At 42.9% G+C, this 25,580-nt stretch overlaps 1 protein-coding gene across 2 annotated transcripts in view; it reads left to right on the top strand.

Annotated features, from left to right (window-relative positions):
* Positions 1-25,580, top strand: part of STK38L (serine/threonine kinase 38 like) — a 48,711-nt gene that overhangs the window by 14,370 nt on the left and 8,761 nt on the right. Inside the window, exons 1-11 of one of the 2 annotated variants that reach the window (XM_079993683.1) lie at positions 8,578-8,666; positions 11,535-11,679; positions 12,735-12,786; positions 15,581-15,703; positions 16,181-16,264; positions 17,971-18,094; positions 18,856-19,010; positions 19,849-19,951; positions 23,397-23,458; positions 23,691-23,808; positions 24,012-24,135. In XM_079993683.1, coding sequence (XP_079849809.1) covers positions 8,615-8,666; positions 11,535-11,679; positions 12,735-12,786; positions 15,581-15,703; positions 16,181-16,264; positions 17,971-18,094; positions 18,856-19,010; positions 19,849-19,951; positions 23,397-23,458; positions 23,691-23,808; positions 24,012-24,135 — 1,142 coding nt within the window. In that variant the 5' untranslated portion in view covers positions 8,578-8,614. Of the gene's footprint in view, positions 1-8,577; positions 8,667-11,534; positions 11,680-12,734; positions 12,787-15,580; positions 15,704-16,180; positions 16,265-17,970; positions 18,095-18,855; positions 19,011-19,848; positions 19,952-23,396; positions 23,459-23,690; positions 23,809-24,011; positions 24,136-25,580 lie in introns of those variants that run through there. The other variant, XM_079993684.1, reaches the window with a different exon arrangement.

The following is a 25,580-nucleotide window of genomic DNA, read 5'->3' as shown; positions in this document are numbered from 1 at the left end:
ACTCTCCTTATGGCATTTTTTTGCAATCAATATGGTCACACCCCTTACTGAGGAAGATCCTGGAACATAGGTTTGGTCACCTAACCACTTGCCCTTTAAAAGCAGTGTAGAAGTTTTGCTGTTTTTCTTTTGGTGCGTCTCTTGTATCAAAATTGCCTAAACCTTTAGCATTTAATGAAATTCTTTTACAATGGGTGGCACTATAACCATAGTTGAGAACAAATGGTGCTTATTCAAGATGTTGAATGAGGAAGTAAGAACATAGTAGTGTGCTTGAGGGTTGATTGCACTGCGCAAAAAACTCTCAATGGGAGAGAAGAACAAGAACAGAGAAATTCAACTTTTAACATAGCAAACTGTTCAAGGTGCATCCAGCTATCTGCGGCTGGGATAGAGGAAGCGGTAGAGAGCATTACCTTAGCACACCAAGGAACAGAAGGGAGGCTGAGGCAGAAAGATCTTTCTGCCCCACACCCTCTCCCTCATGAGTTAGTCATAATAAGCCTGATGGCTAACTGTTTGGTTTAATTTGAACAACTCCTAGCCAAGAGTTTATGCTAAGAGCCGTGGTACGAATGAAGAGACTCTGCTGCAGAGCTTTTCTTTTTCTTTTTCTGTGTGAACCATGAGGAAGAGGAGGGGGGTTAGCTCCACCTCTTGCTGCCACTTTGGGGATTGCAATTTTAAGTTCATGGAGAATATTTTCCACCTGCTGTTCATCGGAGGCAGCAATGTATTTGCCATGACTTGCACCAGCAACTTAAATGGGAACCCCCATCAGTAGGAAATCCCTGCAGTGCAGCAGTATAACACTCGCAAGCCCCGCAGCCTTACCTTTCAGGAGGTGTGTTGAGAAAGGTGAAGAACGTTTTTGCAGTCGTTCAAGGCGATTTTATTCCTGAGGGTGCTGGAGACTTAAAATCAAGCCTCCATTTGGCTCTGCACCAAGCTGCTCAGCGCGCCCCAGGCTTTGGGATGCAGGCTGCTATCCACAAGCCTGGGGAGCCCGGCGGGAACTCCTGCCGGGCTCCCCAGGCTTGCGGATATCTGCTTGAAGCCTGGGGCGCGCTCCGCTGTGCTCCCCGGGTTTTGGGCTGCAGGCTGCTGTCCACAAGCCTTGGGAGCCCGGCGGGAAGTCGCGCTGGGCTCCCAAGGCTTGGGGATATCTGCCCAAAGCCCGGGGCGCGCTCCGCTACACTCCCCGGGTTTCGGGCTGCAGGCTGCTGTCCGCAAGCCTTGGGAGCCTGGTGGGAACTCCCGCGGGCTCCCAAGGCTTGCGGATAGCTTCCTGAGGCCTGGAGAGCGAGAGGGGTCAGTGTGCACCGACCCCTCTCGCTCTCCAGGCTTCAGTGAAAGCTTGCATTTGCCCCATAGGACGCACACACATTTCCCCTTCATTTTTGGAAGGGGAAAAAGTGCGTCCTATGTCTAGGTTATTAACACACACAGTCTTTTCTTTTCCTCCCCAGACACAATGGTGATGGTATGGTTGTTGATTATGTAATAGCTGATAGCAAGCTGATCCAACATATGGAGTGGCTTCTTGGTTCAGCAGTTTAGAATATTGGCTTATACTCAGGCTATTGGTCTCTCTAGCTCAATATTGTCTCTGTACTGACTGACAGTGGTACTGCAGAATACAGCAGAGTTTGAACTTAGGATCTTTTTCATACAAAGTTTGTGTTCTGTCACTGAGCTTTGGTCTTTCACTCTTAAGAAGTGTTTTCTGGTATTTAATTCAGAGTCTATACCCACAAGTCATTTGCAGGAAGTCTAGCAATTTAGGACTTTAATGACCAAGTTCTGTGGTTGTTTTTTTCCTTCCATGGCCCTTCCTAACTTTAGTCTGTTCCCTCTCACTCAGACTATGCAAACTTCTCTTGGTTATTATTATTCCCATGGGCTTTCAGTTTCTTTTGGCAGCAAAAGCAGGACTGGCTATTTACTGGAGAGGTTATTTTAAGGGACTTTTTTCCTGCCCTTTAGTCATAAAACATAAAACAGCCAAGATATTGTGCACTAGTAGGCTGTTCCGAAAAAATTCCATATTTGTCTTGGATAGATGACGAAGCTTCTGTCTGGAACAACTGAACTTGTTGCTTGGGTGCAGTTTCCTTGTATTCAAGGGTATTGATAATGTTGTCAGCAAAGCACCTCACTTATGAGATGAAGTCAGACGTAGATAGATAGATAATACTTTATTCGGCTATAAGCCCACAAGGTAAAACAAATCAATAGATAAAAATAGCATTTTACAATGTAAAATATCAACTAAAATATTTCAACGCATAATCTCCATCACACTATTCAGATGTACCGTATTATGGCCTTGAAGATAAAGATGGTGCATAGAGTTTACTAGATTTTTAGTAGTCATGCAGCATTCCATGAAGTCTTTTATATGAAAGAACTGAAATCAGGAATCTGGCAACCTGTAATGTTCTATAAGAATCAATGTCCTGGAGTAGATAAGCTAGATGTAATTCAGGTGGTTTAGCAACAATTTCCAGAATGATTGAACTCAGAATCCTTGATCGGGGAACAATGTATAAGGGGCAATTAAACAAGATATGATAAAGGGATTCTATTGATTTGTTGTCACATGCGCATAAAACAGAGGTTTTACCGTTAGAAAATCTATTGCTCAGCACATTTGAGGGGAACACATTAAATCTGGCTCTAACAAATGCGAATCTATGCGACGCAGCCGATAAGGTAGACAGATATCGAGGTATCTGGGACATAGATGTAATGCCCTGATTTATTGGGGAACATGTACCTCCGCCTGTAGTAAGATTTTGTCCCCAAAACCATAACATATCAACTAAGCTCAGTCATTTAAAAGCTAATAATTATCTAGGAAGAACCAGTGTGCCATTCAAGTGTATGAGACACAACACACACAAAATGTGAGGACAACTTGGAGGGTTTATTTACATAACGCATATCCCTGGATTACAATCACTTAACATACCCCATCCATTGGCATTTCACACAACAATGGTGTGAGGCTAAACTGAAGCAAAAGATTCTATGATTCTATGATAAAGAGTGGATGAATCAGCAACACTTTTTTTAACGCTGACAAACCGACTGTATAAACATCAGTTAGGTAGTGTTTACCATTCATAACCACGACACAGTAATCTGAAATGATGGGCAGAGGATGTGACTGGAAAAAATGCTAGAGTCTCTGCCCACAAACAAAGCCAAGCTTTGTTTATTATTTTTGGATAATAATCCTCAGTTAAAATTTTGTAACATGATGGTGTAAACAGGTCCAGATGCCAAGTTATTCATTGAAAATCTGGTGCTCAAGAGCCCATGTAACACTTGTTCATGCTACCACAGAAGTCTAAAGTAAAACTGTGTCCGAAGCACCTGCAAACTAGTGTTCGCTGGACTATAACATTGATTCTATATTGTGAGAGACTCGCTGATATGTTAGTGGAGTGCTGGTAGATTATTGTGACTGAGTTAACATTTATTGTCATATATCATACTCCTGCCAAATATATAACAAAGCTAGCTTGTTTTAGTCTTCAAATAATTATTTTTATTACATAATAAGAGCTCTGGCCTTAGGTTGGTTAGGTAAGGGGCTGTACTCTGAGAGACTGTGACTTGTCTGGACCGTAATAAAGACTGATGATGATTGGGGAACATTTTATTTTGGAGTGCTCTGCAATATGAAAAACTCCCTGCAAATAAAAAAATAGTATTCAGGGAGAAGAGGATTCTAACCAGCTCTCCCCCTGCTGCATTAGTTTCCCTACTTGGGGGAGAATTTGATTTAAAAAGTGTTTTTTCTCTCCCCCCCCCCCATCCTACCGCTACTACAACAGTCTGAAGTGATAGGGCTGTGGCTGATGGAAGTTATAGACAAGAACATATTGAAGGCACCAGATTGGGGGAGACTATACAAGGCCATGATGCAGTTCAGTTTATGGCCATGAAGTTTATATCATTTTACCTTTGCATTTTAAAAAATTTAAATCTTTGCTTTCACACTGGTTTGTTTGTTTTTTTATTTTAAAAAAAGCATTGTCTAAAGTATTATTTCTCCCCAAGTTCTCTTTTAGCCCTTTTAGTGATTAAGCAGCCTGGAAGACTAAAGATTAAGCTATGATTGTTCAGATATATCCTGCTTTTCACTTTGGAGGAAACTCATGTCTTGTTAGTCAAACCTGTTTTCCATTCTCCCAGCTGTCCAGACATTGGCCTTATCTCACTCATTAGAAGCTGCCTCCACATTTCACTCTCCAAATGAGAACTCTGACTGTATAATTTCAAGGCTCCCTTGCTAACAGGCAGAGGAAACTAGAAGGAAAGGGAATCATACATGTTGAAGGCGGAGCTGCTGACTGCCTTTCTCTGCTCATAATTTTTCCATGCACTTCCCTTAAAAAGCAACATATTGGGGAAAGTGGCAACTTCTCCAGCTTCCTGTGCATATTGTGAGGAGAGCTATTCGGGATTCTGAACAAGCAGAGCTATTGCATAGTCAGTGTAACGTGCAGCCATGCTGTTACTTCTGGAAGGAGGATGCTATCCTGAAATGCTTGAGTCTCTTGAAGCAATCTCTTTCTCCCTACTGCCAATGTGTTAAGAATTTGTTAAGAATGGTATCCAGCCATTGCTCCTAAATATTGAAGCTGGTATTGACCCCAGAGCACGGTACTGCCTGAGTGGATTTACATTACAGGTTTCAACAGGTTGAATAGTTGTTGTTCTCCCCTGAAATCTCAGGAAAGTGCTGGAAATTGCCTGGTCCCTGACTACAGCGGTACCTATTTATCTACTTGCACTGGTGTGCTTTCGAACTACTAGGTTGGCAGGAGCTGGGACAGAGCATCCTCCCCGTGGGGATTAGAACTGCCTACCTTCTGATCTGCAAGTCCAAGAGACTCAGTGGTTTAGACCACAGCGCCACCCGTGTCACACAGGGGCCTGAGACTTGTATGTCCATTCCCAACAGCAAAGGCTGGCACATTAGCTGGCTGGGCTCCCTTGCCCACTTGCTTGCTTACTCTGAGGCCACCTCAGCTCCTGGCAACCAGCACCCCCTGGCCAGCCCCAGAGACACAATTCACCTGGGTAGCTTGTAGTCAGGGCTGTTGCCACAGACAGCTGCATAAGCCTGTGGGAGGCAGAGACGCAAGAGGGCATCAGAGGAGGGAGGGGGGGAAAGAGGGACAGAGGCCAGTGTTTCCCACAGCACCCCGGCCATTATTCAAGGCACCTCACGGTGCCATGACACACTGGTTTGAAACCACTGAATCAGCTGACAAGACAATCTACTAGTTCATTCCTGTACTATGAATAGTGGTGGCATATTTTCTTACATTTCCAGAGACTGTTCTTGACTTCTGTTATTTGGGCCCAATTGAGTTAGGTGACTGTGTCTGCTTTTAGTTTTAGAGCCATCATTCTGGCCAGTCCTCAGAGCAAAGCAGAATTACTTCCAAAACATTTGTGTGCCATTCTTTTTTAAAAATAGGAATGCTTGTGTTCAGGAGAGCTCCTTACCTCTCTCGCCCTGACCTAGCCACTGTGATCCACGCGATGGTCACGTCCAGACTGGATTATTGTAACTCGCTCTACGTGGGGCTGCCCTTGAGACTGACCCAGAAACTCCAGCGGGTGCAGAATGCCGTGGCGAGACTCCTTACGGGGTCTTCGCTGAGAGATCACATTCACCCGGTGCTATACCAGCTCCACTGGCTCCCGGTGGGGTACAGAATCAGGTTTAAGCTGCTGGTTTTAACCTTTAAAGCCCTATGTGGCCTAGGACCCTCGTACCTACGGGACCGCCTCTCCTGGTATGCCCCACAGAAAAACTTACGGTCTTCAAATAAAAACATCTTGAAGGTCCCAGGCCACAGAGAAGTTAGGCTGGCCTCAACTAGAGCCAGGGCTTTTTCGGCTGTGGCTCCGATCTGGTGGAACGCTCTGTCACAAGAGACTAGGGCCCTGCGGGACTTGACATCTTTCCGCAGGGCCTGCAAGACGGAGCTGTTCTGCCAGGCCTTTGGTCGGGGTTCAGTCTGACTCCCTCTCCCCTTTCATAAGAACTTGCGTGAAAGTGGCCTCCCAATTTTTTCTCACAGGCCCATATAAGTTCAGCACAAACAGTTGGGCCTGGTGAACATTGAAGGTCCCCAACCCTAATCTGCGAGTTGCCATCCGATTGGATTTTATTCTGATCCTGATCTGATTTGAGGATGTATTTTAATTGATTGTCTGATTTTATGTTAATGTATTAAACATTTGATGTTAGCCGCTCTGAGCCCGACTTTGGCTGGGGAGGGCGGGATATAAATAAAATTTATTATTATTATTATTATTATTATTATTATTATTATCATCTTTATTTTGGTGCATTCCTGGTTCTAATTTTAGGATTTTATCTAATTATACTGGTGACTGCAGGTTTTTCAAACTGAAAATTGTAAAAACACATTCTAGATTCTCACAGTTTGCTGTAGAATCTTATATATGCTTGCTCTGAAGTAAATCCCATGAGAGTCTCTCCAGCGTTAAAATATTAACTATTCTGAGATGGTTTGTCCCTTCTAAATACTTTTAACTGAACTTTGAACACTTTTGTCTTACTGATTTACAATAGAAAACTTTTAAGATTAGGGATTGAGATTTCTGTTAAAATGAAAGGGACATAAAGCTGTAATCTTCTTCTGAGTAAATCCCTCCACCTTTTATAGCGGAATATAATGCCGAATTGAACATAATTATCCGTAGTATAGTTTGCAATGCTGGCCTCTCTTTAGAAAACATAGAATTTGCTCCTCTTCGGGTCTCTGTTCTTCACATCAAACTTTTGGTACTTACAGCCTGCCTTGAGTTCCTACCATTACCTTTTCTTTTTCGAAATCCAACCCTGCTCCTCCCTACCCACGCATTATAGGTTTAGCTGTTTGATAATGGGCTGTTTAGAGTACATAAATACTGCTGTTACATTATGCTTTGTGGCTATTCCCACAACATTCTGTATACTTTCCCAGCTTCAGTATTAATCTCCATGATGGAAGGGCTTCTGTTGGAATTCAGGGCTGAATGAAAAACTTTGGCAAAAGAGGCTATAGTTTCCAGAACAGAAATTATTTTTTGTTATTAGTGTGCAGTGTTTAAAATTAGCTGGGTGTCAGTCACATTTTGCGACTGGCAACTGGCCTTTTGCAACTGGATGAAGATGTGCAGGCTCCCCCCTTGGGGCCTAGCAGCTCCAACTGCCTGGCTGCAGTCACCTGGTATGCCAGGCACAGGGGCAGCAAAAGACCTGTCTCTTTCGCTGCTGTGCTACCCTCCAGACCCCCAATTCACCCAGCAGGATTTTGGTGTTCTGGTTTTTTTTTTGCTGTTGGGTGAATCAGGTGTTTGGCAGGGTAGAGCGGTAGCAAAAGACATGTCTTTGGTGTCATGCTACCCTGTAGACCCCCTGATTCATCCACAGCATTTTATTATTTGTTTTATTTTATTTTTTGCTGCAGGGCTGCCCCCCCCCCAAAAAGGGCGGCATGTACCACTTCCTAAATGTGAAGTTCAATCTCCCAAAAAACTCTGTTCCGTTTTGAGAAGGCAAGCTTCTGCCTTTGGGGTTGCAAAGTTAACTGTGTTTGAAGATGAATAGAAGAATTCTTCCATAGGTTGCTTTGGTGCCCTCCACCACCAGCAAAACCAGAATTAATAGTATGTTTGCAACATAAATTAAGTAAAAGAAAGGAAACAATTTGCTTAATTTATACAAGTTGCAGAATCCAACATTTTGGTGCAGAATTTGTGTTACCTGGGTGCAGAATTTCAGGGTTTTTTTAGGGAAACGGGGAGTGCAATAACCTCACTTATACAATATAGGATCAGATTAGTGGACTGTTGACACTTTCAAGTATCTCAACATTTGGCCTTTACTGGAGCTGCCCGTAGAGATGCCAGAAAAAGAACCTAAGTCTCTATCTTATGCCTATAGTCTATGTGCTCTCTGCATTTGCTGTAGCAGGGCTTGGGCTGGTCTCCTGGAATGTAAGGGCAGCATACATCATAGCCGTTGTTCTCTTCGTTCCAGCCACAGATGTTAGCTACTGGGCAAAGACATGGGGCAGGTGATTTATTCATTACATTTGGCATCACTTTAGTGAGCAGTTCCTGTGTCTATGGAATGGTATGTTCTAGATGAAGTTGCATATCCCTTGAAAGAGCAGTTGCATAGCTTGGAGGTCCTCCATGATCCAACACTGATACAGTGGTACCTCGGGATGCGAACGGGATCCGTTCCGGAGCCCTGTTCGCATCCTGAAACAAACGCAACCCGCATGCGTGGGTCGTGTTTTGCCACTTCTGCGCGTGATGTCATTTTGACCGTCTGCGCATGTGCGCGCAGTGAAACCTGGAGGTAATGCGCTCCGTTTTTTCCGGGTCGCCGCAGAGCGCAACCCGAAAATACTTAACTTGAAGCACATTTATCCCGAGGTATGACTGTACTGGAGGCACATTTCCCTCTCCTAGACTGGGACAGCTTGCCAGTTGTGATCCATGCTCTTGTAACCTCAAGGTTGGACTACCGTAATGTGCTCTTCAGGAGGCTACCCTTGATAGTGGTATGGAAGATGTCGCTGGTGCAAAACACTGCAGAGAGAATTCCAGGTGCCACAGTGAAGCCACATCACACCAATTCTGTGTGATCTGTACTGGGTGCCAAAATGCTTTTGGGCTCATTGTAACTTTTTAGCACCCCTCATTTTTGGAATTTGACAGTTGAAAAATGCAACACACCTTATTGCTATATGTATCTGTAATTTTATTTGTTTTATTGTTTTAGTATTGTAAACAGCTCCGTGGTTTTCATATGAAGGGTGGTATACAAATGAACTGAATAATATTATTTCACCCTTCTTCCAAAGTCTGACGTGTCATACATGGATTTCCTCCCCTTGACCTGGATTTTACACTTACAAACAACAATGTTAAGTTATTTGGACATAATGGCTTGCCTAAGAACACTCCGTGAGCTTACCAGATAATTGAATCTGGATCTTGGATCAGCGTCCCAGCAGGCTATCCATTACATTACCCTGCCATTGTGGCGCCTGCCAGTCCGAGAACATCACCAGGGGGACAGGAGAGGAAAGGCAGCAGTGCTTTGTGTACAGCAGGGTGGAGAAGGGGAGCAGTGCAGCATGGTCAGCTGGTGGGGGGGCACATCATTATACCCTTCGTATAATATAAGGCACTAGTGCACACTCTCTTCTGTAATTTTCTTTCTTTAGAGATAGAATCGCCCACCCTATTTATAGCTTGGCTGTTTAGTACCAGAAATGTTATCTGCTCTTTCCAGGCTTAATAAAACCCAACATATTAGGTGTACTCTGTCTGGTGGTGTCTGTACAGTGGTACCTCGGGTTAAGAACTTAATTCGTTCTGGAGGTCCGTTCTTAACCTGAAACTGTTCTTAACCTGAGGTACCACTTCAGCTAATGGGGCTGCCGTGCCGCCACCGTGCAATTTCTGTTCTCATCCTGAAGCAAAGTTCTTAACCCCAGGTACTATTTTTGGGTTAGCGGAGTCTGTAACCTGAAGTGTCTGTAACCCGAGGTACCACTGTATTAGTAAGTACAGGAATCACAGGGAAACAGACTGTGCAGAGTATTTTATTTTTTTACTCCACCTCCAATCCGATCACTTTATGCTACAGAAAAATTACTCCAGTGTTTCTCAAACTTGGGTCTCAAGCTGTTTTTGGACTACAATTTCCATCAGCCCTGACCACTGGTCCTGCTAGCTAGGGATGATGGGAGTTGTAGTCCAACAACAGCTGGTGACCCAAGTTTGAGAAACACTACTCTAGATGTTAAGGGATGCGGGTGACGCTGTGGGTTAAACCACAGAGCCTAGGACTTGCCGATCAGAAGGTCGGAGGTTCGAATCCCCGTGACGGGGTGAGCTCCCATTGCTCGTTCCCAGCTCCTGCCCACCTAGCAGTTCGAAAGCACGTCAAAGTGCGAGTAGATAAATAGGTACCACTCCAGCGGGAGGGTAAACGGCGTTTCCGTGCGCTGCTCTGGTTCACCAGAAGCGGCTTAGTCATGCTGGCCACATGACCCGGAAACTGTACGCTGGCTCCCTTGGCCAATAAAGCGAGATGAGCTCTGCAACCCCAGAGTCAGCCACGACTGGACCTAATGGTCAGGGGTCCCTTTACCTTTACCTTACTCTAGATGTTTAGGCAGCAGACAGAAAGCGTGAACTATAATTTTGACTAGAAATAATTATCACATCGCTTTTGAAAGGGATTGTGATTTCCAAACATATGCGATGGTAATGACTGTGTGAGAGGGTAACATTCTGGAACTAAGTGAACACTGGCAGCATGTTTCTGATGGTAGCAAAACTAAGAGGATTGAACTACTGAAACTCTTGTTGTCTTGTGTACATATGTCATAATTCTCACAACTGCCAGACTCATGGGTGACTTAAATTGGATTGGATGCAGACCAGATTAGTTGAACTTGGTTCAAACTGAAATCAGTGGGACAAGCTACTATTGATTTCAAGTCCCATTGATTTCAATTTTAGTTAAGTTCAGCTAATTTACCTTGAACCCAGCCCATAGCATCTTAATAGTGTATATTACACTGTTTAATGTATCTGTTTGGGCAGTGCATGACTGACTCATTGTTTTACGAGAATGAATTGAAATGTTAGCAAGTTCACATTCATTAGAGTTTGTGTCTCCTTTGAGTTTATAGATCCCGAAAGAAATTCTGCAGATACTACATTCTTCTAAAATTGTACCCTATTCCTTCTTAGGCTTTGTTTCAGATTCTCATTATCTTGCTGCCTCCTAGTAAAATTGGTTTGGGCGCCAGATTGCAGTGTCTGTCACAATATCATGGTAAAGTAAGAGGAAGGAGTATGTGCATATGCACAAGATTGTGGACTTCGTTGCAGCTGCTGAAAGAGGCTTGTCTTTTTTGTGGTTTATCTAGTAAAAATATTTGTTTAAAATGTTCTTGCCTTGTAATAGAGATATTTTGCTTCCATCTGACTGGGACACTGACCAGTCCCCTGAACTGTAGTGGAGGCAATGGGTGCAGGATGCCACCAATCACACATATGCCCTTGGTGATAGACTATTGACTCCCAGTTATTATCCCCACTCCTTTGAGGGAGAAATAACTCTACCCTAGCAACACATCTTAGAAAGGGATGTTGATTACAGTGAGTGTTTCCTTGAACCATAAGTCGTCTTTAACTTTTTTTGAAGCCCTTAATAACCTTGATGTCTCTCTTATATTCCTCTTGCCCTGTGAATTAAGATGACACAGTTATGTTCTTTAGCAGACTGTACCAAAAGGAGATTCCTGAGTGACTTAGTGGAACATCCCACAGTACTAAAGCAGCCCATGCAGAGTTAATGCTGTAAGGGACTCTGTGTTCCTCATCATGAGTTTCTATTTTTTGGTGAGAGGAAATGAATTTTCTTCTGCGGAGTAATTTTTATTTTATGCACTCTGTTTCAGTACATGTTACTATGGCAATGACTGCAGGGACTCCAACTTCCTTTCCCATGAGCAACCACACCCGGGAGAGAGTGACAGTGGCCAAGCTCACACTGGAGAACTTTTATAGTAACCTAATTTTACAGCATGAAGAAAGAGAAACCAGGTACTGGGTGTTAGATTTCGTCTACACTTGAGTTTTCTATGTGTGGTAGATGTTGGGGGGGGTCTGTTATTCCCCCTCAAAACATGTACACAACTCTGGCTAGCAAATAACTTTTAACTGACCACCTATTTTCTTGGTATGAATAGCTAAAACGGTTTTGGCAGCTTTTCCTTGTGCCATTTCAGCTGCTGTTCTGCAAACAAAGCCTCTGTTTACATTACAGGCTTCCTCAACCTCTGCCCTCCAGATGTTTTTGGCCTACAACTCCCATGATCCCTAGCTAGGTCAGGGATGATGGGAATTGTAGTCTCAAAACACCTGGAGGGCCGAGGTTGAGGAAGCCTGGTTTACAATGTTGATATTTGTGTATCAATGTCCTTGTTAATTAACCCCTTGGAAAAGCGGAGGTCTTAAAAGAAGCTCTGCTTTTTATCTAGTTGTTCAGCAAAATGTACCTTTTTATTTTTAGTTGGATATTGTTTTCCTACACCAAGTCAGTGAAGAAACATATTTTGCGATACTTTGCAAGAAAGAGGAGAAGGTGGAGACATGTAAGATGAGAGAAGATTGTTCTTATGTGGTCTTGTGTCCTTCTATTCTCTTGTGCCGGGATTAGCAACCAGGAGGCTGGACAGTCACTTCAGTGGTTTTGCTCCTCTCCTCACCTGCCAGGGAGACACAAAAGGGACCCAAGCAGGTGAATGAGTGTGTGAGTGGTCCTCTGGATCTGTATAGGTCACCCAGACTTCCCCAACCTGTTGTCCTCCAGATGATGTTGGACCCAAGCTCCCATCAGTTGCAGCCAGCTTGCTGAATGGTCAGAGAGGGTGGTAGTTGTAGTCCAACATCTGCTGGGTGCCAAGTTGGGGAAAGATGAGGAAGGGCATTGGGTGAACAGTGGCAGCTTAAAATAAACTTGTATTCTGTACTCAACATTTCTGTGTTCCAATTCTTCTTACTGATATGATTTGAGGAGTAAAGTCACTCTAGTAGAGTAAAATACAGGCTCTTCATTTTATAATATATACACACACCCTTTTTTTCTACCAACCTAGGCAGAAGAAACTAGAAGTGGCCATGGAGGAGGAAGGTTTAGCAGATGAAGAGGTAATGTGAATTTAATTTAAGCTGGAAGCTTTTACAGTTTACTGTTCAGAATTGGTGCTTAATGATTCACGGGCCTGCACTTGAGCGGTCTGTCTTGGAATCACGTTGCCTAGAAAGCAAGAGTAAGATGAAGAGAAGACAGGTAGGAGGTAATAACTGCACCTTCTTTGTCACTGTGGGAAAGTAGGATTGCTAGATTTGGAACAGGGTAGAGTTATTCTGTAGAAGGAGCTGCCTTTTCCTTAAGGAGGAAGATAATCCCATATAATTGAACAAGTATTGGTATTTTAATGGTTTCAAACACTTGTGGTCTCTTTTAGCATGGCAGATTCAGCAAGACTGCCTTTTATTGGCAAAGATTTTCAAACAGTTTTTATTGGTTGGTTTGTTGTAATTGATTTTAGTGTTTATACTGTGCTGCAAGTCACTGTGGTTCACTTTTATAAAGTAGAACTACTAATGAATCATCATGCTCTAGCAATCCATTCCTTATAGCACCGCGAGAGTGGGAATGATTCTGCAATAGTTTTTGCCATTATATTGACCTTGCAGTTTTTTCATAACATAACACACATTGGCGCAGGCTTGCGCCGGCGATTGAGAGGGCCAATATCACACAATGATGTGACACCCCGCATGCGATGTTGTGTGACGATGTGACGTCACCACTGGATATTGAGGGGGCTTAGCACCCTCCTTTAAAACTTTTTTTGGGGGGGGGGCAGGAGCCAGTGCCCCTGATAGCATGCTACAAGAGATGACCTGGAAAGTTGGGAAATCTCACGTTGACAGAAATGGGTATACAGTGCCATCTTGTGGCTGTAAATGATACAAGATAAAAAACATTGAGTTTTTTAGAGGCACCCTATCATAGTAGAATCAGAGAAAGGTAGCATTGTAAGGGACCACAAGGGTCATCTAGTCCTCTGCAATGAAGGAATCTTTTGCCCAATGTGGGGCTTGAATCCATGGCCCTGAGATTAAGAGTACCATTCTCTACCAACTGATGTTTGTCTATTTTGCTCATGAAAACTATTGTTTGGCACCTTTTCTAATATTAGGCAGCATGCTAAATTTTGCATATCAGTTATTAACCAATTTTCTGTTGAAGATGAGGCTCAAAGAAATGGCCTTGCGTGGACCTATAAAGTTGCGTTACACAAAAGCAGACCATTGGTCTATCTACCTCAATACTTTCAGTAGCAGCAGCTCTCCAAGGTCCAAGTCCTAGCTAAGATACCACTGCCTATATAACTATTATGACCAGGCGTGATATGTCTTTTTGGAGTAGGTCATTGGAGGAAAACGAGCCATAACCCTGGGTTTGCACAACAAGCCATTGTGACCGAAACAGCACAGAGGTGGTGTGAGAACTTTTTCAGCAGCAGGCACCATAAGCAATAGTTTGTTTTAAAATATTAAATTTTGTTTATGCTTAAATATTACATTTTGTTTATGTTTGAATATTAAAGGTGCAAAAAAATATTAATTTCACATATATGCCCATGGCAGTGACTGATGAAGAACAAGACCTTGGGCTTGTAGAGGATGCTCTATGAAGATGCTGGCCAGTGTGCAGCAGCTGTTGAAAAGGCAAATGCTAGGAGTCCTAAGGAAAGGAATCAGAAACAAAACTGCCAATACCAGAATGGCATCATACAAATTGATCATGTGATCACACCTGGAATATTGTGTATAATTCTGGTCACTTCGCTCCACAAAGGGTATTGTAGAGTTTGAAAAAGGTTCAGGAAAGGGCATCCAAAATTATCAAGCAGATGGAGGAACTCCCCTGCGAGGAAGGGGGACAGCATGCACCCTCGCCAGGGTGGGTGGGGGTGGGGAGTGCAGAGGGCGAACGGAGCCAACAGCGCCAGGCCAGCCCTTGCCGCCGAATGCACCACCAGTGCAGGGCTGGCTCGGGGGTGGCAGTGTGAGGAGCAGCCCTCCCCCTCCCACACGCCACGTCCCTGCAGCACACCCGGGATGCTGTTTTCTGTTTAGTGAAGAGGTGAGTTAAAAGTGCATAAAACTATGCATAACATGGAGAAAGTGGATAGAGAAAAGTTTTTCTCCCTTTCTTACACTGTACAGTAGAACCTCTACTTACCACCGCCTCTACTTGGGCCTGATCCAAGTTGCAACCACAGCAAGCCCGGAAGTAAATACCGGGTTTGCCGTGGTTCGCGCATGCGCAGAAGTGGCTTCTGCTGTTTGTGCCGCTGAATGTGCCTGCGCACAATGGTGCTTCTACCAGCAACCCGGGTCGACTTACAGACGGACCTCCGGAACTGATTAGAGGCTCCACTGTATTGCTAGAACTCATGAGCATCCAGTGGAACTGAATGTTGTAAGATTCAGGACAGACGAAAAAAAACACATGGTTAAAACTATGGAATTTGTGATGGCCACCAACCTGGATGGCTATAAAAGAGGACTGGACAAATTCATGGAGGAAAAGGCTATGAGTGGCTGCTAGCCATGATGACTGTAGTCTGCTTCCAAGGTTAGAGGCAGGGAGAACGCTGTTGCTTGCATGGCTTCTTTGCAGGCTTTCCGTGGGCGCCTGGTTGGCCACTGTGGAAACAGGACAATGACCCAGCAGGGCTATTATTGTGTGCTTATTTTATGACACATTAACCACACCAATGGGACTCACTGAGTCCTTCCTCCCTATGGGAGGCTAGAGGGAATTATATCCCATACTTGGTGATAGTAGCATTATAAACTGATTATCTGTTTATACCATTTTTGTATGAGTTGTGGATTTTCTCATGCTTAATATATATTTCAGAAAAAGCTACGAAGATCTCAGCATGCCCGCAAAGAAACCGAATTTCTGCGGCTGAAGAGAACAAGGCTAGGCCTCGATGACTTTGAATCTTTGAAAGTTATTGGAAGAGGTGCTTTTGGAGAGGTTCGTAATTTGTGTATTTTCTTAGGAACTCTTTATTTCAGGACACCTTCCTGTCAGGATAACTTACTGAACAATAATACTGTTTATGGTATGCAGGGGGGGGGCAGACCTTATAATGAGCTCATAATTCTTCATTTTTTGTACTGCTCTCCCTTCCCTGGCCAGCTCTTTGAGACTTTTTTTTAAAATAACTCTGATAAACATTCAATAAACAATCAGTAAACTTAGGTTTCTCTCCCCTCACTCCCAATTTTCTCAGTTCTCCTTAGAGACCTTCCTTCTAATCTTCATGGATTTTAGTAGCATTTGTTGCTCTTTGTAGCAGAGATTAGGTGTTCATATAGATTGCCTGTTACGCTCACCCTTCTTCCAGTTTTGGAATTGCTATTCAACCAGTTTGCTGCATTTACCCCAGTATTGCAAATTTGTTAGCTTAACAGTATGCTTTAATAATGGCTTAAAAAAATTAATCCACAGGTCCGCCTCGTTCAAAAGAAAGATACAGGTCATATTTATGCAATGAAGATACTAAGAAAAGCTGACATGCTAGAGAAAGAGCAGGTATGTCTTTTTAGTATATTGCAAGCACGTCAAAACCAGTAGTGATTATATGCATTGTTGTGTGCAATATATATTTGTAGTATTGCTGAAAAAGGACCATACCTATTCCTGCAGCACATTTGTTGCCAGTAGGATGCATTGCTTGTCACTATTAGTGGAACTGATAAGTTACTGAAAGATTAGTTTACCTGTTTATAGAGAAGTTGGGCAAGATAGAAGGATGAGTTGGCTGAGACTGAGATTTTTGAGATCTTTGCGGTGTGGGAAGGTGGAAGACAGATAAGGCTGTCTTTAAAACAAAACCCTGGGAATTGTGGCTATATATCCATGCCGTACTACTCTCTTTGGAGTCTTTGGAAAAGTGTGTGCTGCAAATCTAAAACAAATCTATATTTATAAACTTCTTGGGAATCGTGTGATGTGATTCCTTAGTCAGTTTGTGTGCAAATATTACATGTATTTGCACTAAATCCTGGACTGGAAGGAATTGTGGCACTATGCAACAGCTATGTGAAGCTGTCTTGTCACAGATTCAGCATTGCGGATCCATACTTGTACAACTTATCTCTCAAAAAATCTGAAAAGTGTAGCTTGTTACCCAGGTCTGTAGGTGCATCTTGGCTGGCACCCCTGGAAGTAAAGGCTGGCATTGGCCATTTAGGTAAGGTAAAGGACCCCTGGATGGTTAAGTCCAGTCAAAGGCGACTGTGGGGTGCGGTGCTCAACTCGCTTTCAGGCCGAGGGATCCAGCATTTGACCATAGACAGCTTTCTGGGTCATGTGACCAACATGACTAAACCGTTTCTGGCCGTATAACAAAACACAAAAGAAGCCAGTCACTTGAAAGACTTAATCGGGTGTCGCATTTTAAGATAGAATTAAATACAGTGGTACCTGGGTTTACAACCATAATCCGTTCCAGAGGTCCGTTTGTAAACCCAAACAGGTTGTAGCCCAAGGCGCGCTTTCGCCAATGGGGCCTGCAAAAAAATTTGTTTGTAATAATAATAAAAAAATGGGTTGTAATCCCAAAAAAGGTTGCAAACTGGGACACGCGCTTCCAGGTTTGACATGTTGTAATCCAAAACGTATGCAAACCAACGTATGCAACCCAACGTATGCAAACCAAGACGTATGCAAACTGTACCTTGTGGTATTTAATTGTTTACTGTAAACTATTGTTTATTGTATTGTTTACATTGTGAGACAGAGCGAATTCACGTGAGCATGTATGATACATGATCACTACGCCTTAACACATAAAGCTTGGTTCTGCGAAATGGACCTCAAGCTTGCAAATTGATTGAGCTTGTCTGACAGCTGTTACCTCTGTTGATAGCATAAATAGGCTTTCTTTGAAATTATTTGGCTTACATTGTCCAAGAGAGCAACGTAGAGGGAATGTTGAAGTCCCACTGAAATCAATGACACAGAGTTAATTGCTAAAATTTTAATAATATCAATGGCATTTGTATGCATTGTAACTTTCTGGGGCTGAGACTGAAATCACTCTAGTCTATTTGGGGAAGTGTGTGTGTGTGTGCGCGCGCGCACCCATGTACTTACACTTTTATATTATCTAGCAGTAATGCATTTCTGCATTGCATATGAAAATCAGTTAACTGGTGGTTTATGTAGGAGAATAATTCTTTATGTATTGGCTATTGTGAACATTCTGTTTTGTTGTTCAATATTCACAACTATAGGTGGCTCATATACGGGCAGAAAGAGATATACTGGTTGAAGCAGATGGTGCCTGGGTGGTGAAGATGTTTTATAGTTTTCAAGACAAACGGAATCTCTACCTGATCATGGAGTTTCTACCTGGAGGTAAATAAATGGTCCATGCTTCATACCTGAAACCAGTGTCACTTGCCGGATTGAGAGCTGGGTGGAATCTAGACACACATAAAAACCGCTCTGAAAATGCTTTTTTTTTTTAACAGCACTTTTAAAAATACAGTAGACCTTCGGGTTACGTTACCTTCAGGTAATGTAACTTTTGGGTTGTGAACGCAGCAAACCCAGAAGTGTATTCTTCTAGGTTTGCCACATGCACAGAAGTGGCACCTCTACTTGTGGATTTTTCAGGGTATGTACGGACCCCTGGAATGAATTACATTCATATCCAGAGGGTCTACTAGATTGAATTTTCCATAAGACTCACCATCATCATCTAGTGTCACATTGAATATTGCACTTAAAACTCACTTAAAACGTTTTATTTGCAGCTGTATAGCTGAGTCCCTGGACTGAGGAAAGTGTATAGCTATTCCCAATCATTTAAACACAAAGGATGAGGAATGTTTTGTTCACACTGGCTTTTATTCTGTGACATAATGTAACAATACAAACACAGTTATTAATTGTTTTAAAAAATTAAGAGAAGGCTTAAGTGTATATGCAAGTGACTACATAAAATGTTTGGAGTCCCCCCAATACTTCATGAAAGAGCCTTCATCACTGCTCTGAACTGCTGAGTTTCGAAAATACTTATTAGAACTGATTGAGCTTGTGCCGTTGTAAATATTTGGACTACCAAAGCCTATTTAATTGTAAAATCCTATAATATATATTTCTCCTTGATTCAGGAGATATGATGACATTATTAATGAAGAAGGATACTTTATCGGAGGAAGAAACACAGTTTTACATATCTGAAACTGTGCTGGCCATTGATGCAATTCACCAGCTGGGTTTTATTCACAGAGATATTAAGCCAGATAATCTTCTCCTGGATGCAAAGGTATAAGATGATTTTACATCTCCTGTACTTTCCTGTCTTCATTCTGACATTGGGTATTTGCAGCATGCAAAGGCTGAAGGGACTGGCCAGTGACCATGGTAGAAAGCCATTCTTGTCCTTCACGATACTTTATGCCATGGATGGGGAATACTTTTCAGCTCAATGGATGTGTTCCCTTCTAAGCAACCTCAAAAGGGAAGGGGAGTTATTGTTTTGTTTTACTTATTTACTTTTGTTTTTATCTTGTATTTTATTCTGTGAACCTCTCTGAGATCCTATTATGAAGGGCGGTATATAAATTTAATAAACAACAACTTTCTGAGGCCCAAATGCCAGGGATGGGTGATGCCAGAGGCAGAAGCAGGTAGAGCAGCAAATGTAAATTTTACCTTTGTACAATAAGCTAGTTTCTGCACACACTAGTGTACCCCTCTCTATCCTCCATCCAGGCATGCAAGAGACACCAGAGTTCAAGGACACACTCCAGCCTGGCAAAAACACACTCTTATGCGAAACAGGACCAGTAAGGGGTGTCAGCTGGGGAGAGTTTAGTTGGCCAGAGAGAGGCCTGAAGGTCTGCATTCAGACTCCAGTTTGCAGGTTACCTGCTCCTGGCACATGCAAAGGTGTTAGAGGAAAGGAGTTGGAAAACAGGCTCCTCTCAACCGGAACAATGCAACGCTGTTGACTGAAAATCATTTTTTCTTTTCAAAATATGTGCCTTTTCCTTTGTTGTAATTCTCTTCTAGTTTTGGGCATTTTAAGTAAGGACTTGCAAGCTTTCAAAGGCTTTTCGGTAGTTCAGCACCTAAATTCATGTAATGTTTTCTTTCCATAGGGGCATGTAAAACTCTCTGATTTTGGACTCTGCACAGGTTTAAAGAAAGCTCACAGAACCGAATTCTACAGAAATCTTACACACAATCCACCAAGTGACTTCTGTAAGTACAGCCTGTTGTAGCTTAAAAGTATTAAACTACTCTGCACTCCCTCAGAGGCATTGATAGGTACACCGTACAGGTTAGGCATTATATAAGTGCATTATTCCTTTTGCCAGAACTCCTTTTTGAATGAGAACAGTGCCAAGTTCATACTTCTTTGCTGTGGCTGGTGTTCTAAAGAAACCTTTGGTCACTTGCTCCAGCAGCTGCCATTTTTGCCTGGTCAGGTGATATTAGCTGCTGCTAGAAAAAATGAACAATGGTGGCTTGGGAAAATAGAGCTGCAGAGAGTAAGTGGTGTGAGTTGGCAGTAGCACTGTTTTAGTAGTCGTCCTCCTTTCCAAGATTGGGGGGACAGTAAACCAGGTGTTGTCGAAAGGTTCTCTTGTTGCCCTGCTAACTATTCAAAACTTTGGTAGATAATGTCAGCATCTTTTGGGGGTCAAGATGTCTGCTGGCTAGCCCCCAGCTGGATCATGCCCTTCCAGCTGTGACGATCCCCCGATCTCTGGTGCGACGTAAATCAGCTACTCAGACTTCAAAAGCCTGATTGGGAGTCCTTCTCCAACACAACATGGGCTGGAAGGTCCATCTTGCATATGTATTAAATAGAGCTAAAGCCCTTTCTTGGGGACGCAGGTGGCGCTGTGGGTTAAAGCCTCAGCGCCTAGGGCTTGCCAATCGAAAGGTCGGCGGTTCGAATCCCTGCGGCGGGGTGCGCTCCCGCTGCTCGGTCCCAGCACCTGCCAACCTAGCAGTTCGAAAGCACCTCCGGGTGCAAGTAGATAAATAGGGACCGCTTACCAGCGGGAAGGTAAACGGCGTTTCCGTGTGCGGCTCTGGCTCTGGCTCTGGCCAGAGCAGCGATGTCACGCTGGCCACGTGACCCGGAAGTGTCTCCGGACAGCACTGGCCCCTGGCCTCTTAAGTGAGATGGGCGCACAACCCCAGAGTCTGTCAAGACTGGCCCGTACGGGCAGGGGTACCTTTACCTTTACCTTAAAGCCCTTTCTTTTGCGCTATTGCGTTTTTTCTTTTCAGATGGGGCTTTCCATATTCCATCAGTGTTAAAAGTTTTCAAGGCAAAGGTGATTGCAACAATAGCATATGCAATTCCAATATGGGGGTCCTTTGTTAATCTAACCCAATTGGAGGTAATCCAAAACCAACTTCTAAGAACGTTGCTAAAATTACCCAGGTGTGTAGGCAATACTGCTATACGACTCGAACTAAATGTTACATCTCTAGAAACCACATTATGGAAATGCATCCTCTGTTACTGGTTGGCATTATGGCATAAACTTCCAAATCTCCACTTGATACAGTGTCTCTGGAGAGATGACTTCCCTAGCCCTTGGGCAAAAATAATACATGGGAAACTTGTGTCCTTAGGACTATCTCCATCTGAACTACTAAAATTGGATTTAATTTCTGCCAAGAGAATTATAACTCACAAATTAGAGGAGCTGGATTTACAATTTAATATTGCGACAGGTGGTGGCACCTGTTCGCCGCTAAACCTTGGCTTAACACCACCAATGAAACTTCCATCTTATTTAACTACCTTATCTGTGGTGATGCACACGTATGCCTTTATAAAGGCTAGATTCAATGTTTTCCCATCAAATGTGTTGGGTAACAGACTCTCCAACGTAGAGATCTCACTCCTCTGTGACTGTAAAAGTGGATCTATAGAATCGTTATATCATATAATCTTCTGTTGTCCATTACATTCGGCTTCACGGTCCAAGTTTCTGGCCCCATATTTATCGAGAATTGCTGACAGACCTCAGGAAGCCCAAATAATATACTTATTAAACGACGAAGACACAAGTAGATCCCTTGCAGTCGCTAGATACCTGATTAATGTCTTATTTCAAAAGAGGAGAAATGGATCACTGTATGACTCTGACAGCTTAGCTAAACTTAAGAACCATCAATAAATGCCAGAACTAAGACGCATATCCCCCAAAATCTGAGGGATTTGAATTGCGGTTTACATAGAGGAAGCTTATTGTGTATAGTGTTTACTTAATTAAAGTAAAATTGGTTTTATATGGGTGTTTTAATTTGGAACTGTTTAAATTGTATTGTTTATGGATAAATTTTGATGTATTGTTTTCGTTATGGGCCAATGGCCGTAATAAATCAAACTAACTAACTTCAAAAGCCTGAGCATGCTATATTAGCAGAGCATACAGTGGTACCTCGGGTTACATACGCTTCAGGTTACAGACTCTGCTAACCCAGAAATAGTACCTCGGGTTACAAACTTTGCTTCAGGATGAGAACAGAAATTGTGCTCCGGTGGCACGGCAGCAGCAGGAGGCCCCATTAGCTAAGGTGGTGCTTCAGGTTAAGAACAGTTTCAGGTTAAGAACGGACCTCTGGAATGAATTAAGTTCTCAACCCGAGGTACCACTGTACTGCGCAAACAGAACAGGTGTGAGGCTTGTGGAAACATACTAACAGCTAAAGATTTATTAAGCATAAATCAGGACAAAGAAAACATGTTGTCTCCCTTTCTTCTCCTCAGAGAAAGAGAAAAGCAAAAGCTATACACAAATGGAAGTTTCCAGCAGACTGTGCTGGAAGTAAACAGACATGTGACACACATCAATCCCATGTCTGCTCTTTAAGGTGGAATGGAATTTTCCAACAGAGCCTCTCCCCTCTCCAAATTAGATATATATATTTGAAACCAGGCCATGTAAATTCAGCCTGGTCTACACATGGCAGCAAAATGTGATAGAATAGACTACCATTTTTCAAAGTTCCTTTTTTCAGTTCTGTAAGTTAAAAGACACACAGATAAACTAGCATATGTTCATACTCAACCTTCTCCTAACTCTCACTACTATGTGCGTACTTTTTGTTTGCAGGTGTTGTTGTTGTTTAAAAAAACCACATACACATTGGCAAGCATTAAAAAATGGCGCCCCCACCTGCAGTTTGAAGTAGTATGGCCTATTCAGGTGCCTAATTTTGCTCTATGTGTGGACAAGACCAAAGATCATGGCACAAAAACAAAACCTGGATACCCGTTTTTCAATTATAAACAAAGTCCATCTTCCTGTGTCTTCTGTGCTGAAGTCCTGTACAAAAATTTAGCACAAACAGTTTCCAGTCTTGCATTCACTTTCCATCCCTTGCATCTATAAAACTTGATTTCACACATTTCACACATTTACGAAAGTTTGGAGAGGGGAGGGGGGAATGATGGCATTGGCTTTCATACCCTCATTCAGGAGCTGACCACTAGTAACTACATAATTCCTTCTTCCCTAAACATGGTTTTTGTTTGCACATTTACCAGTGCAGTTTCAGTATTAAACTATGCTAACGTAGCTCCCGTTGTACAGAGGTAACATTGGGATTGTGCCCTATCTCAATTTTTCTTGTGCTGGTAAAATTGAATGCAATAATTTATATTTTTGCAAATTAGCATTTCAGAACATGAACTCTAAGAGAAAAGCAGAAACATGGAAAAAGAATAGGCGACAGCTGGTAAGTACAGTTTTTGGTGAGCTTTGAGTGCTTTCTGCAAAGTTTTTCAGCATGATGGCCTTCTGCTGAAAAATTCATGCTTCAGCAACCTCTACTTGTCACCCAATCTCCTCAAGCAACTAAAAGGCTGTTATTAGATGACAGGTGAATGCTTATACATTATTATAACTCAAGTTAATAAGACTGCCAGTGTATTGACTAAAACTTTTTCTTAAAATCGTCTTGCTTTTAGGCATATTCTACTGTTGGGACCCCAGATTATATTGCTCCAGAAGTTTTCATGCAAACAGGTTACAACAAATTATGTGACTGGTGGTCTTTGGGAGTGATTATGTATGAAATGCTAATAGGTAAGAATTATTGACTCCGTTCATCTTTTTGTCCCTTTTCCAATGAGAATAACACTTTCTCTGAGCATTTTGTTGAGAGAGCCAAGGATTGACTTGCAGGTTTATATTCAGTCCTGCGTCTTCTTTCCTGTAATTTAGTCTAAATCTGACATTCAAATCAGTACAACATTTTTAATGATTTCCCCTCCCCCCCATTTCTTCAGGTTATCCCCCTTTCTGCTCTGAAACACCTCAAGAAACATATAGGAAAGTTATGAATTGGAAAGAGACTCTAGTATTTCCACCTGAGGTGCCCATTTCAGAAAAAGCCAAGGACTTAATTCTAAAGTGAGTTGATGCTTCTGTTTTCTTCTACTACCCTTTTCCTGCTTGTGGAACAAACACAATGATGCACAGCTTTGTTAGCACTGAGCATGCAATGTAGAGCCCTTTGGTCATTGCCTTACCACTGTGGGAGCCTCTGCCATGTACATAGGTGCTCTCCAGAACAGTATTGCTCTTCTCACAAACGTGGATTATAGAGTGGGAGGTAAGTGAATTGGAAGCCTTCTCCCCTGAATTCATGCTTCCAGTGTTAAGTCAGTGGCGTATGAAGCTCCCACAACACTGGCATTATGTCAGAAAGTACCCCTAATAAAGCCCAATAAAATCTGCTTTGTTAATCCATGTTTTGAAGTAAGTAAAGTCCAAAAAATTGTAAGCTGTTGACGTTATTGTGGAAAATCACTCCTGAAATTAGGAGCAGAAGCAAGATTCTGCAGGAAAGATCCTTACAATAAGTTAAGGCAAAACCTTTAATTGGCGGTGTCCAGTTGCGTAATGTGGGCAAGATAGTAGGACTAGCTGATCCAGTTTAGCAATGTAGATGTCAGTGTTTTAAGCATTTTTACCCTGCTCTTCAGCCAATAAAGGCTCAGCTTGCATAAGATTAAGAATGAACGAGAAGCAAGACAGTCCCTGGCTGCAGGCTTGCAATCTAAAAGTCAGGACTCAAAGGGAAAAAGGATTGGAAAAGGAAGAGGAAAACAAGTGAACTCAGACACGACTTCTTAGAGTTTTTTTCAGTGGCTTGCTTGAGTGGAAGCAGTTCAGAGAAAGGAGGATGCAAACGAAGCAGATCTCAGCAGAGCCTTGTTGTTCCATTTCTCCCTCTGCTGCAGCCAGATATAGCCTAAATATTTTGAGCCAATATGCTGCTGAGTAACTTCTTGGTTCTGTTTATTAAAAAATGGTTGTCCTTGTTCTTCTTTAGCAAAAACAGCTCTTAGGTTCTTGTACATTAATAGAATTGAAGATACAGGAGGGGTTTAAAGGTTATTTCAGTGCAGGAAGGAATGCAAAACTTAATAAAGGTAAAGGTACCCCTGCCCGTACAGGCCAGTTGTGTCCGACTCTAGGGTTGTGCACTCATCTCACTCTATAGGCCGGGAGACAGCGCTGTCCGCAGACACTTCCGGGTCACGTGGCCAGCGTGACAAGCTGCATCTGGCGAGCCAGCGCAGCACACGGAACGCCGTTTACCTTCCCGCTGGTAAGCGGTACCTGTTTATCTACTTGCACCCGGAGGTGCTTTCGAACTGCTAGGTTGGCAGGCGCTGGGACCGAACGACGGGAGCGCACCCCGCCGCGGGGATTCGAACCGCTGACCATGCGATCGGCAAGTCCTAGGCGCTGAGGTTTTACCCACAGCGCCACCCGCGTCCCTGCAAAACTTAATACTCCAAACTTAATACTTCATGGACCTTTGTTTATGCTTGTATTTTTACATTTTT

Source organism: Podarcis cretensis (genome assembly GCF_951804945.1).
Source record: "Podarcis cretensis genome assembly, chromosome: 10".
Taxonomy (NCBI): Eukaryota; Metazoa; Chordata; class Lepidosauria; order Squamata; family Lacertidae; genus Podarcis; species Podarcis cretensis.
The sequence above is the reverse complement of the archived record's forward strand: the minus strand, read 5'-3'. Positions and strand labels throughout refer to the sequence as shown.